This window comes from Moschus berezovskii, chromosome 9 (genome assembly GCF_049115385.1).
Source record: "Moschus berezovskii isolate FMDL1 chromosome 9, NW_MosBer_1.0, whole genome shotgun sequence".
NCBI classification, from domain to species: domain Eukaryota; kingdom Metazoa; phylum Chordata; class Mammalia; order Artiodactyla; family Moschidae; genus Moschus; species Moschus berezovskii.
Genome location: NC_142468.1, coordinates 31,440,167 through 31,452,357, shown reverse-complemented (window position 1 = coordinate 31,452,357; position 12,191 = coordinate 31,440,167). Strand labels below are relative to the sequence as shown.

Sequence of the window (12,191 nt, the reverse complement as noted above, 5' to 3'; positions counted from 1 at the left end):
TTAGTGAATTTCAAGGTTCCTTAATAACTTAAGGGAAAAGAAATGTTCACCATTCAGTAGACATACTGAGTGCTATGTGCTAGATACTGATGATACAGAGATGAATTTTTATCCAGTTAACAAGAACAAGAAATTTCTTAAATTACTTTATGAAAATATTGTTAAATACTGCCTTATTTCCTTCTTGTCTGTAAAGCTTTGCTTGATATAGTCACAGGAATCCTCTTTTATAACCATTTTATTTATTCAACAAATATTTATTGAGCTCCTCTATTTTGGATCAAGCAGTGTGCTGTGTGTTATACGGATAGCAAGGATCCCTACCTTTACAGAATATACCTTTACAGAATCAAGTCTGGGCCAGTAAGGAAGGTAAAACTGGAAAATTGTTAAGATGAATTCGTGTTAAAATGTTTTGTTTTTTCATACTAGGCATCCTCCTGATTACAAAGGTTTTCCTTGGCCAGAGTGTTCAGGCTCATGATCAGGACTCCATCAGTCAAGCCAACTACCCAATGATTAATTCAGTGTTCATTCCTCGAAAATATTTACTAAGTATGTCTGATGAAATAAATCTTTTTTCATCTTTCTGACTACAGAATATTTTCATTTAATAAAGATACTTATAATTTAACCTCTATCTAACAAAGCTTATAAACTTCTGTATAAAACCATGTTCCTAGCCACTAATGAGCTTCTGTATTTCTGTTCCCTACTTCAATGACAGTTATATATTTCTGTGCATATATATTTGATTTTGTAAAAGTTTCTTTTACATTTTATACACACATATATGTATAATATATTGTATGTATTTCAAAAGATAGAACCCACCCAACTTTTAACAACAAAGGTTTTAGAGTAATATATTCATCTGTATGGTCAAATTCTGATTAGAAAAGTGAAAAAGTAAGAAAAAGAAAAGGATATGAATAAAACTAAACACTACTAGTCTGTGTAGTGAAAGGGTGACTACTCTTGATAGAATTAAGAAATTATTGAGGATGGTGGGAAGATAGAAAATATCTCAGTAACATAATATTTTGAGTTTGTTGTTTATTAATGTGTGTAAGGGTGAAAAGTGTATATTATGTTTCACTTTGAAGAGTGTTTAATTATTTTGTTTGTTTTTATTTTTATTTTATCCTAGATTCTATCATGGGACAAAGAAACTGTGATTGCAGTGTTCGGCAGTGCAAGTGGTTTGTCTTTGATCATGACCTTGTTTTGCCTGAATACATCGTGGAATTTGAGTATATTACAGTGGTATGAATGCATTTTTAAAACTGGAATTCCTTAAATGAGAACAGAACAGTAATTTGAAGGCTAATAATGTTATGTTGAGTTTATGCTGTATTATATGTACAGGCATACCTCAGAAATATTATGGGTTCAGTTTCAGACCCTGCAATAAAGTGAATATTGCAATAAAGTTAGTCACACTAACTTTTGGTTTCCCAGTACATATAAAATTTACCTTTATACTTACTATAGTCTATTAAGTATGAAATGTCTAAAAAATATACATATCTTCATAAAAAAGTAGACTTTATTGCTAAAAAATGTGAATCATCATCTGAGCCCAGTGAGTCATAACCTTTTTGCTAGTAGAGGATCTTGGCTCCACGTTGATGGCCGCTGACTAATCAGGTGGTAGTTGCTGAAGATAACTGGTGGCTGTGACAATTTCTTAAAATAAGGTAACAATGAAGTTTTCTGCATGTATTGTCTTTTCCTTTCATAAATGACCTATCTGTAGCATTGCAGTGCTGTTTGATAGCATCTTACCCACAGAACTTTTTCAGAATTGGAGTCAGTCCTCTCAAATCCTTCCACCGCTTTATCAACTAAGTTTGTGAAGTATTCTAAATCCTTTGTTGTCACTTCAACAATCTTCACAGCATCTTCACCGGGAGTGGAAACCATTTTCTTTGCTCATCTTTAAGAAGATAAACTTCTCATCTGTAAGGTTTTGTCATGAGATTGTAGGATTTCAGTCACATCTCTGGGCTCTGTGTCTAGTTCTCTTGCTGTTTCCACTATATCTGCAAATGCTTCCTCCACTGAAGTCTTGAAAGAAAGAAAGTGAAGTCACTCAGTTGTGTTTGACTCTTTGCAACCCCATGGACTGTAGCCTACCAGGCTCTTCCGTCCATGGGATTTTCCAGCCGAGAGTACTGGAGTGGGTTGCTATTTCCTTCCCCAGGGGATCTTCCTGACCCAGGGATTGAACCCGGGTCTCCCGCATTGTAGGCAGATGCTTTACCATCTGAACCACCAGGGAAGTCTTAACTTCTTTCAAATTCCTATTAATGTTGGTATTTTGAACTCTTTCCATTAATCATGAATGTTCTTAATGACATATAGAATGGTAAATCCTTTCCAAAAAGTTTTCAATTTCCTTTGCTCAGATACCTCAGGAAAATCTGTCTATGACAACTATGGTTGTTGTTCAGTCACTCAGTCGTGTTTGACTCTGCAACTCCATGGACTACAGCATGCCAGGCTTCCCTGTCCTTTACCATCTCCTGGAGCTTGCTCAAACTCATGTCCATTGAGTTAGAGTTAATCACTAACCATCTTGTTCTCTGTCATCCCCTTCTCCTGCCTTCAGTCTTTCTTAGCATCAGGGTCTTTTATAGTGAATCAGCTCTTCACATCAAGTAGCCAAAGTATTGGAGTTGCAGCTTCAGCATCAGTCCTTCCAATGAATATTCAGGACTGATTTCCTTTAGGATAGACTAGTTTGATCACCTTGCAGTCCAAGGGACTCTCAAGAGTCTTCTCCAATACCATAGTTCAGAAGCATCAATTCTTTGGCACTAGCCTTTTTTTATGTTCCAACTCTCACATCCACACATGACTACTGGAAAACCATAGCTTTGATTAGATGGACCTTTGTAATCAAAGTGATGTCTCTGGTTTTTAATACACTGTCTGAGTTTGTCATAGCTTTTCTTCCAAGGAGCAAACATCTTTTAATTTCATGGCTGCAGTCACCATCTACAGTGATTTTGGAGCCCAAGAAAATAAAGTCTGTCACTATTTCCATTGTTTCCATATCTCTTTGCCATGAAGTGATGGGACCAGATGCCATGAGTTTTTTGAATGTTGTTTTAAGCCAGCTTTTTTCACTGTCCTCTTTCACTTTCATCAAGAGGTTCTTTAGTTCCTCTTAGCTTTCTGCTATAAGGGTGGTATCATCTGCATATCTGAGGTTATTGATATTTCTCTGGCAGTCTTGATTCCAGCTTGTGTTTCATCCAGCCTGGCATTTCTCATGATGCACTCTGCATATAAGTTAAATAAGCAGGGTGACAATATATAGCCTGATGTGCTCCTTGCTCAATTTGGAACCAGTCTGTTGTTCTGTTCCTGGTTCTTACTGTTGCTTCTTGACCTTCATACAGGTTTTGCAGGAGGCAGGTCAGGTGGCCTGAAATTCCCATCTCTTGAAGAATTTTCCACACTTTGTTGTGACCCACACAGTCAAAGTCTTTAGCGTAGTCAGTGAAGCAGATGTTTTTCTGGAATCCTCTTGTTTTTTCTACGATACAGTGGATATTGGGAATTTGATCTCTGGTTCCTCTGCTTTTTCTAAGCCATTTGAATATCTGGAAGTTCTCAGTTCATACACTGTTGAAGCCTAGCTTGGAGAATTTTGAGCATTACTTTGCTAGCATGTGAAATGAGTGCAGTTGTGCAGTAGTTTGAACATTCTTTGGCACTGCCCTTCTTTGGGATTGGAATGAAAAACTGGCAACTATAGCCTTAAGAAATGTATTTCTTAAATAATAAGACTTTAAAGTAGAAATTAGTCCTTGATCCATGGGTGCAGAAGGAATGTTATGTTAGTAAGCATGAAAGCAATGTAAATCTCATTGCACATCTCCATCAGAGTGCTTGGGTAATGAGGTTCATTGTCAATAGGCAGTAGTATTTTAAAAGAAATCCTTTTTTTTTTTTTTTCCTGAGCAGTAGGTCTAGACAGGGGTCTTCCATTGCTGTCATCCAGGCTTTTTTGGTCCCATTTATAGATCACAGGTAGAGTAGATTTAGCATAATTCTTAAGTGCCATAGGGTGTCCAGAATGGTAAATGAGCATTAGCTTCAACTAAAAGAGCCCCTAACAAGAGAGTCAGCTGAGAATCTCTGAAGCTGAGCACTGACTTCAGTGCTATGAAAATCTTAGATGGCATCTTCTTCTAATAGAAAATCCTGGAAACCAGGCGAGGTCTCTGGAAAAACTGGGTTTGGGGTGTGAGAGTACACTGCTCCATTATGGGGTTGCTTTCTTAAAAGAATCTTGACTCGAGAAAGAACAAGATGGCGGAGGAATAGGACGGTGAGACCACTCTCTCCCCCACAAATTCATCAAAAGAACATTTGAATGCGGAGTAAAGTCCACAAAACAACTTCAGAATGCTGGCGGAGGACATCAGGCACCCAGAAAAGCAGCCCATTGTCTTCGAAAGGAGGTAGGAAAAAACATAAAAGATAAAAAGACAAAAGAAGTAAGGACGGAGCTCCGTCCCGGGAAGGGAGGCTTTAAAAAGAGATGTTTCCAAACACCAGGAAACACTCTCACTGGCGAATCTGTGGCGAGCCTTGGAAGCTCAGAGGGCCACATAACCAGGAGGAAAAAGAAAGAAATAATTAAAACCCATAGATTACCGGCCAAACAGTAACTCCCAGTGGAGAAGCAGCACAGACGCCTGCATACACCATTAGCAAGCGGGGGCTGGACAGGGAGGAGCCGGCTGAACTGCTTAGAGAAGGACTGGGCCTGAATGCCGCAAGAACAATCTGAGAGAACTGGGGATAGCAAAGCAGAGTGGGATAGCTTCCCCACGAAAAGGCGGAAAGTTCTAACCTAAGACTCCACCAGCCCCGCTCACAGAACAAAGGGCTGAGCAGAGCGAGCCGGCTGGGTCAGCCCATCCCCCATCCCCCACCAAGACAGGCAAGGGAGGGCAGCCAGAGCCGGAGGGGGCAATCGCGGCCCCAGAAAGGCATCCGATACAAACTTCAGGCAGGCTTGTTGCTAATCAAGACTTCTTGGGCTCGGGCTGGTCGATATCTGCCTGAGAAGGTGCACCAGTTGTACACCCAGAAAACCGAGTGGCAGGGACTGGGGAGGCGATAAGTCGCAGAGACCGGGTCACCAAACACCTGGTCACCTGAGCTGCTCAGACCAGGGAAGGCACAAAACACAGGCCCAACCAAGTCTGCACCTTTGTGGAGTACCCGAGAACCTGAACTTGAGCCGCTCAGACCTGGGAAGTGCATACAACCCAGCGCCGGCCTCGGACAGTTCCCGGCAGAGCAACCTAGAGCCTGTGCAGTGTAGACTGGGACAGCACATGCGCTGTGAGCGGGGACAAACCCAGTGTGGCCGAGACGCTGTGAGCACTCCCCACAGACGCCAGAGATATTTGTCTGCAGTGTTCCTCCCTTCCCAGAACAGGACTGAACAACTGAGCCTTAAAAAGTGTCCACCCGCCCCCTAGTATCAGGGCGGAAATTAGACACTGAAGAGACCAGCAAACAGAAGCTAAAACAGAGGGTACCACCTTGGAAATGACAGATAGAGAAGTCTAGAGACTACTCCAAAAATAAGACCAAAAACCAGAGGCAAGAGGCTTAAGCCCGAATCCTGAGAACACCAGAGAACTCCTGACTCCAGGGAACATTAATCGATAGGAGCTCATCAAACGTCTCCATACCTACACTAAAACCAAGCACCACCCAAGGGTCAACAAGTTCCAGAGCAAGACATACCATGCAAATTCTCCAGCAACACAGGAAAATAGCCCTGAACTTCAATATACAGGCTGCCCAAAGTCACTCCAAACCCACTGACATCTCATAACTCATTGTTGGACACTTCATTGCACTCTAGAGAGAAGAAATCCAGCTGCACCCACCAGAACACCGACACAAGCTTCCATAACCAGGGAACCTTGACAAGTCACCCGTCCAACCCCACACACAGTGAGGAAACTACATAATAAAGAGATCTCCACAAACGGCCAGAAGAGGGAAAGGCCACCCCAAGCAAAGCAATATAAGCAAGATGAAGAGGCAGAGAAATACCCAGCAAGTAAAGGAACAAGATAAATGCCCACCAACACAAACAAAAGAGGAAGATATAGGGAATCTACCTGATAAAGAATTTCGAATTTTGGTGGTGAAAATGATTCAAAATCTTGAAAGCAAAATGGAGTTACAGATAAATAACCTGGAGAAAAGGATTGAAAAGATGGAAGAAAGGTTTAATAAGAACTTAGAGGAAATAAAAAAGAGTCAATATACAATGAATAATGCAATAGATGAGATCAGAAACACTCTGGAGGGAACAAACAGTAGAATAACAGAGGCAGAAGACAGGATAAGCGAGCTAGAAGATAGAATTGTAGAAATGAATGAAACAGAGGAAAAAAGAAAAACTAATTAAAAGAAATGAGGACAATATTAGAGACCTCTGGGACAATGTTAAACGTTCCAACATTCGAATCATAGGCGTCCCAGAAGAAGAAGACAAAAAGAAAGGCCATGAGAGAATACTTGAGGAGATAATAGTTGAAAACTTCCCTAAAATGGGGAAAGAAATAATCACCCAAGTCCAAGAAATCCAGAGAGTCCCCAACAGGATAAACCCAAGGCGAAATACTCCAAGGCACATATTAATCAAATTAACAAAGATCAAACACAAAGAACAAATATTAAAAGCAGCAAGGGAAAAGCAGCAAATAACACACAAGGGGATTCCCATAAGGATAACAGCTGATCTTTCAACAGAAACTCTTCAGGCCAGGAGGGAATGGCAAGACATACTTAAAGTGATGAAAGAAAATAACCTACAGCCCAGATTACTGTACCCAGCAAGGATCTCATTCAAATATGAAGGAGAAATCAAAAGCTTTACAGACAAGCAAAAGCTGAGAGAATTCAGCATCACCAAACCAGCTCTCCAACAAATACTAAAGGATCTTCTCTAGACAGGAAACACAGAAAGGGTATATAAACTCGAGCCCAAAATAATAAAAAAAATGGCAACGGGATCATACTTATCAATAATCACCTTAAACGTAAATGGGTTGAATGCCCCAACCAAAAGACAAGGCTAGCTGAATGGATACAAAAACAAGAACCCCATATATGTTGTCTACAAGAGACCCACCTCAAAACGAGGGACACATGCAGACTGAAAGTGAAGGGCTGGAAAAAGATATTCCACGCAAATAGAGACCAAAAGAAAGCAGGAGTAGCAATACTCATATCAGATAAAATAGATTTTAAAACAAAAGCTGTGAAAAGAGACAAAGAAGGAAACTACATAATGATCAAAGGATCAATCCAAGAAGAAGATATAACAATTATAAATATTTATGCACCCAACATAGGAGCACTGCAATATGTAAGACAATTAGTAACAAGTATGAAAGGGGAAATTAACAATAACACAATAATAGTGGGAGACTTTAATACCCCACTCACACCTATGGATAGATCAACTAAACAGAAAATTAACAAGGAAACACAAACTTTAAATGATACAATAGACCAGTTAGACCTAATAGATCTCTATAGGACATTTCACCCCAAAACAATGAATTTCACCTTTTTCTCAAGCGCACACGGAACCTTTTCCAGAATAGATCACATCCTGGGCCATAAATCTAGTCTTGGTAAATTCAAAAAAATTGAAATCATTCCAAGCATCTTTTCTGACCACAATGCAGTAAGATTAGATCTCAATTACGGGAGAAAAACTATTAAAAATGCCAACATATGGAGGCTGAACAACACGCTGCTGAATAATGAACAAATCATAGAAGAAATCAAAAGAGAAATCAAAATATGCATAGAAATGAATGAAAATGAAAACAACCCAAAACCTCTGGGACACTGTAAAAGCAGTGCTAAGGGGGAAGTTCATAGCAATACAGGCACACCTCAAGAAACAAGAAAAAAGTTAACTAAATAACCTAAATCTACATCTAAAGCAACTGGAAAAGGAAGAAATGAAGAACCCCAGGGTCAGTAGAAGGAAAGAAATCATAAAAATTTGGGCAGAGATAAATGCAAAAGAAACAAAAGAGACCATAGCAAAAATCAACAAAGCCAAAAGCTGGTTCTTTGAGAAGGTAAATAAAATTGACAAACCACTAGCCAGACTCATCAAGAAACAAAGGGAGAAGAACCAAATCAATAAAATTAGAAATGAAAATGGAGAGATCACAACCGACAACACAGAAATACAAAGGATTATTAGAGAATACTATCAGCAATTATATGGCAATAAAATGAATAACCTGGAAGAAATGGACAAATTCCTAGAAAAGTACAACTTTCCAAAACTGAACCAGGAAGAAATAGAAAATCTGAACAAACCCATCACAAGCACGGAAATTGAAACTGTAATCAAAAATCTCCCAGCAAACAAAAGCCCAGGTCCAGACGGCTTCACAGCTGAATTCTACCAAAAATTTAGAGAAGAGCTAACACCTATTCTACTCAAACTCTTCCAGAAAATTGCTGAGGAAGGGAAATTCCAAACTCATTTTATGACGCCACCATCACCCTAATCCCAAAACCTGGTAAAGACCCCACAAAAAAAGAAAACTACAGGCCAATATCACTGATGAACATAGATGCAAAAATCCTCAACAGAATTCTAGCAATCAGAATCCAACAACACATTAAGAAGATCATACATCATGACCAAGTGGGTCTTATCCCAGGAATGCAAGGATTCTTCAATATCCCCAAATCAATCAACGTAATACATCACATTAACAAACTGAAAAATAAAAATCATGATTATCTCAATAGATGCAGAGAAAGCCTTCGACAAAATTCAACATCCATTTATGATAAAAACCCTCCAGAAAGTGGGAATAGAAGGGACATATCTCAACATAATAAAAGCTATAATGACAAACCCACAGCAAACATTATCCTCAATGGTGAAAAACTGAAAGCGTTTCCCCTAAAGTCAGGAACAAGACAAGGGTGCCCGCTCTCACCACTACTATTCAACATAGTTCTGGAAGTTTTGGCTACAGCAATCAGAGCAGAAAAAGACATAAAAGGAATACAAATTGGAAAAGAAGAAGTAAAACTTTCACTGTTCGCTGATGACATGATCCTCTACACAGAAAACCCTAAAAACTCTACCAGAAAACTACTAGAGCTAATCAATGATTACAGTAAAGTTGTAGGATATAAAATCAACACACAGAAATCCCTTGCATTCCTATACACTAATAATGAGAAATTAGAGAAATTAAGGAAACTATTCCATTCACTGTTGCAATGAAAAGAATTAAATACTTAGGAATATATCTACCTAAGGAAACAAAAGACTTGTACATAGAAAACTATAAAACACTAGTGAAAGTAATCAAAGAGGACACTAATAGATGGAGAAATATACCATGTTCGTGGATTGGAAGAATAAATACTGTAAAAATGAGTATACTACCCAAAGTAATTTATACATTCAATGCAATCCCTATCAAGCTACCAACGATATTTTTCACAGAACTAGAACAAATAATCTCACAATTTGTATGCAAATGCAAAAAACCTCGAATAGCCAAAGCAATCTTGAGGAAGAAGAATGGAACTGGGGGAATTAACCTGCCGGACTTCAGGCTCTACTACAAAGCCACAGTCATCAAGACAGTATGGTACTGGCATAAAGACAGAAATATAGATCAATGGAACAAAATAGAAAGCCCAGAGATAAAGCCACGCACCTATGGACACCTTATCTTTGACAAAGGAGGCAAGAATATAAAATGGAGAAAAGACAGTCTCTTCAACAAGTGGTACTGGGAAAACTGGTCAGCCACTTGTAAAAGAATGAAACTAGAACACTTCCTAACACCATACACCAAAATAAACTCAAAATGGATTAGAGAGCTAAATGTAAGACCAGATTCTATGAAACTCTTAGAGGAGAACGTAGGCAAAACACTCTCCAACATAAATCACAGCAGGATCCTCCAAGACCCACCTACCAGAATATTGGAAATAAAACAAAAATAAATAGGACCTAATTAAAATCAAAAGCTTCTGCACAGCAAAGGAAACTCTAAGCAAGGTGAAAAGACAGCCTTCAGAATGGGAGAAAATAATAGCAAATGAAGCAACTGATAAAGGATTAATCTCCAAAATATACAAGCAGCTCCTGCAGCTCAAAATTCCAGAAAAATAAATGACCCAATCAAAAAATGGGCCAAGGAACGAAACAGACATTTCTCCAAAGAAGACATAAAGATGGCTAACAAACACATGAAAAAATGCTCAACATCCCTCATAATCAGAGAAATGCAAATCAAAACCACAATGAGATACCATTTCACACTAGTCAGAATGGCTGCTATCCAAAAGTCTACATGCAATAAATGCTGGAGAGGGTGTGGAGAAAAGAGAATCGTCTTACACTGTTGGTGGGAATGCAAACTAGTACAGTCACTATGGAGAACAGTGTGGAGATTCCTCAAAAAACTGGAAATAGAACTGCCATATGATCCAGCAATCGCACTCCTGGGCATACACACAGAGGAAACCAGAATTGAAAGAGACACATGTACTCCAATGTTCATTGCAGCACTGTTTATAATAGCCAGGACATGGAAGCAACCTAGATGTCCATCTGCAGACAAATGGATAAGAAAGCTTTGGTACAAATACACAATGGAGTATTACTCAACCATTAAAAAGAATGCATTTGAATCAGTTCTAATGAGGTGGATGAAACTGGAGCCTATTATACAGAGTGAAGTAAGCCAGAAAGAAAAGCACCAATACAGTATACTAACGCATATATATGGAATATGCTGCTGCTGCTGCTAAGTCACTTCAGTCGTGTCCGACTGTGTGACCCCATAGATGGAAGCCCACCAGGCTCCCCCGTCCCTGGGATTCTCCAGGCAAGAACACTGGAGTGGGTTGCCATTTCCTTCTCCAATGTGTGAAAGTGAAAAGTGAAAGTGAAGTCACTCAGTCGTGTCCGACCCTTAGCGACCCCACAGACTGCAGCCTCCCAGGCTTCTCCATCCATGGGATTTTCTAGGCAAGAGTACTGGAGTGGCTTGCCATTGCCTTCTCCGTATATGGAATATAGAAAGATGCAAATGATAACCCTGTATACGAGACAGCAAAAGAGACACAGATGTATAGAACAGTCTTTGGGACTCTGTGGGAGAGGGTGAGGGTGGGATGATCTGGGAGAATGGCATTGAAACATGTATATTATCTTATGTGAAATGAATGACCAGTTCAGGGTCGATGCATGTTACAGGATGCTCAGGGCTGGTATGCGGGGATGACCCAGAGGGAGGATAAGGGGAGGAGGGAGGGGGGAGGGGGGTTCAGGAAGGGGAACTCATGTACACCCGGGGCAGATTCATGTCAATGTATGGCAAAACCAACCAATATAATATTGTAAAATAATTAGCCTCCAATAAAAAAAAAAGAAAATCCTAGATGGCATCTTCTAATAGAGTGCTGTTTCATCTATACTGAAAATCTATGTATTAGTGTAGTTACCTTTATTAGTGATCTTAGCTAGATATTCTGGATATCTTGCTGCAGCTTCTACATCCGCACTTGCTGCTTCGCTTTGCACTTCTATGTTATGGAGATCTCTTCTTCCCTTAAACTTCATGAACCAGCCTCAGCTAGCTTCAGACATTTCTTCTGCAACTTTCTCACCTCTCTCAGCCTTCATAGAATTGAAGAGAGTTAGGACTTTTCTGTGGATTAGGCTTTGACTTAAGGGAATATTGTGACTGATTTGATCTTCCATCCAGAGCACAAAATCATTTTCCATATCAGTAATAAGACTGTTTCACTTTTTTTACATTCATATGTTCACTGGAGTAGTACTTTTAATTTTCTTCAAAACATCTTTGCATTCAAAACTTGACTGTTTGGAGCAAGAGGCAGAGCTTTCAGCCTGTCTCAGTGTTCAACATGCCTTCCTCACTAAGTCATTCTGGCTTTTGATTTAAAGTGAGAGGTATGTGACTTTTCCTTTCATTTGAACAGTGAGAGGCCATTCTAAGGTTATTAATTGCCTAGATTTTAAGATTGTTCTATCTCAGGGAATAGGGAGGCCCAAAGAGAGGGAGAGAGGCAGGGAAATGGCTGGTCAATGGAGTAGTCCAAACACA

The 12,191-nt window shown here is 39.5% G+C and overlaps 1 protein-coding gene across 1 annotated transcript in view; it reads left to right on the top strand.

The window, feature by feature from the left end:
- The window catches only part of LRRC9 (leucine rich repeat containing 9), a 132,994-nt gene that overhangs the window by 46,464 nt on the left and 74,339 nt on the right, over positions 1 to 12,191 (top strand). Inside the window, exons 13-14 of the mRNA XM_055436735.2 lie at positions 433 to 555; positions 1,151 to 1,266. Of these exons, the coding sequence (XP_055292710.1) occupies positions 433 to 555; positions 1,151 to 1,266 (239 nt within the window). The remainder of the gene's footprint in view (positions 1 to 432; positions 556 to 1,150; positions 1,267 to 12,191) is intronic.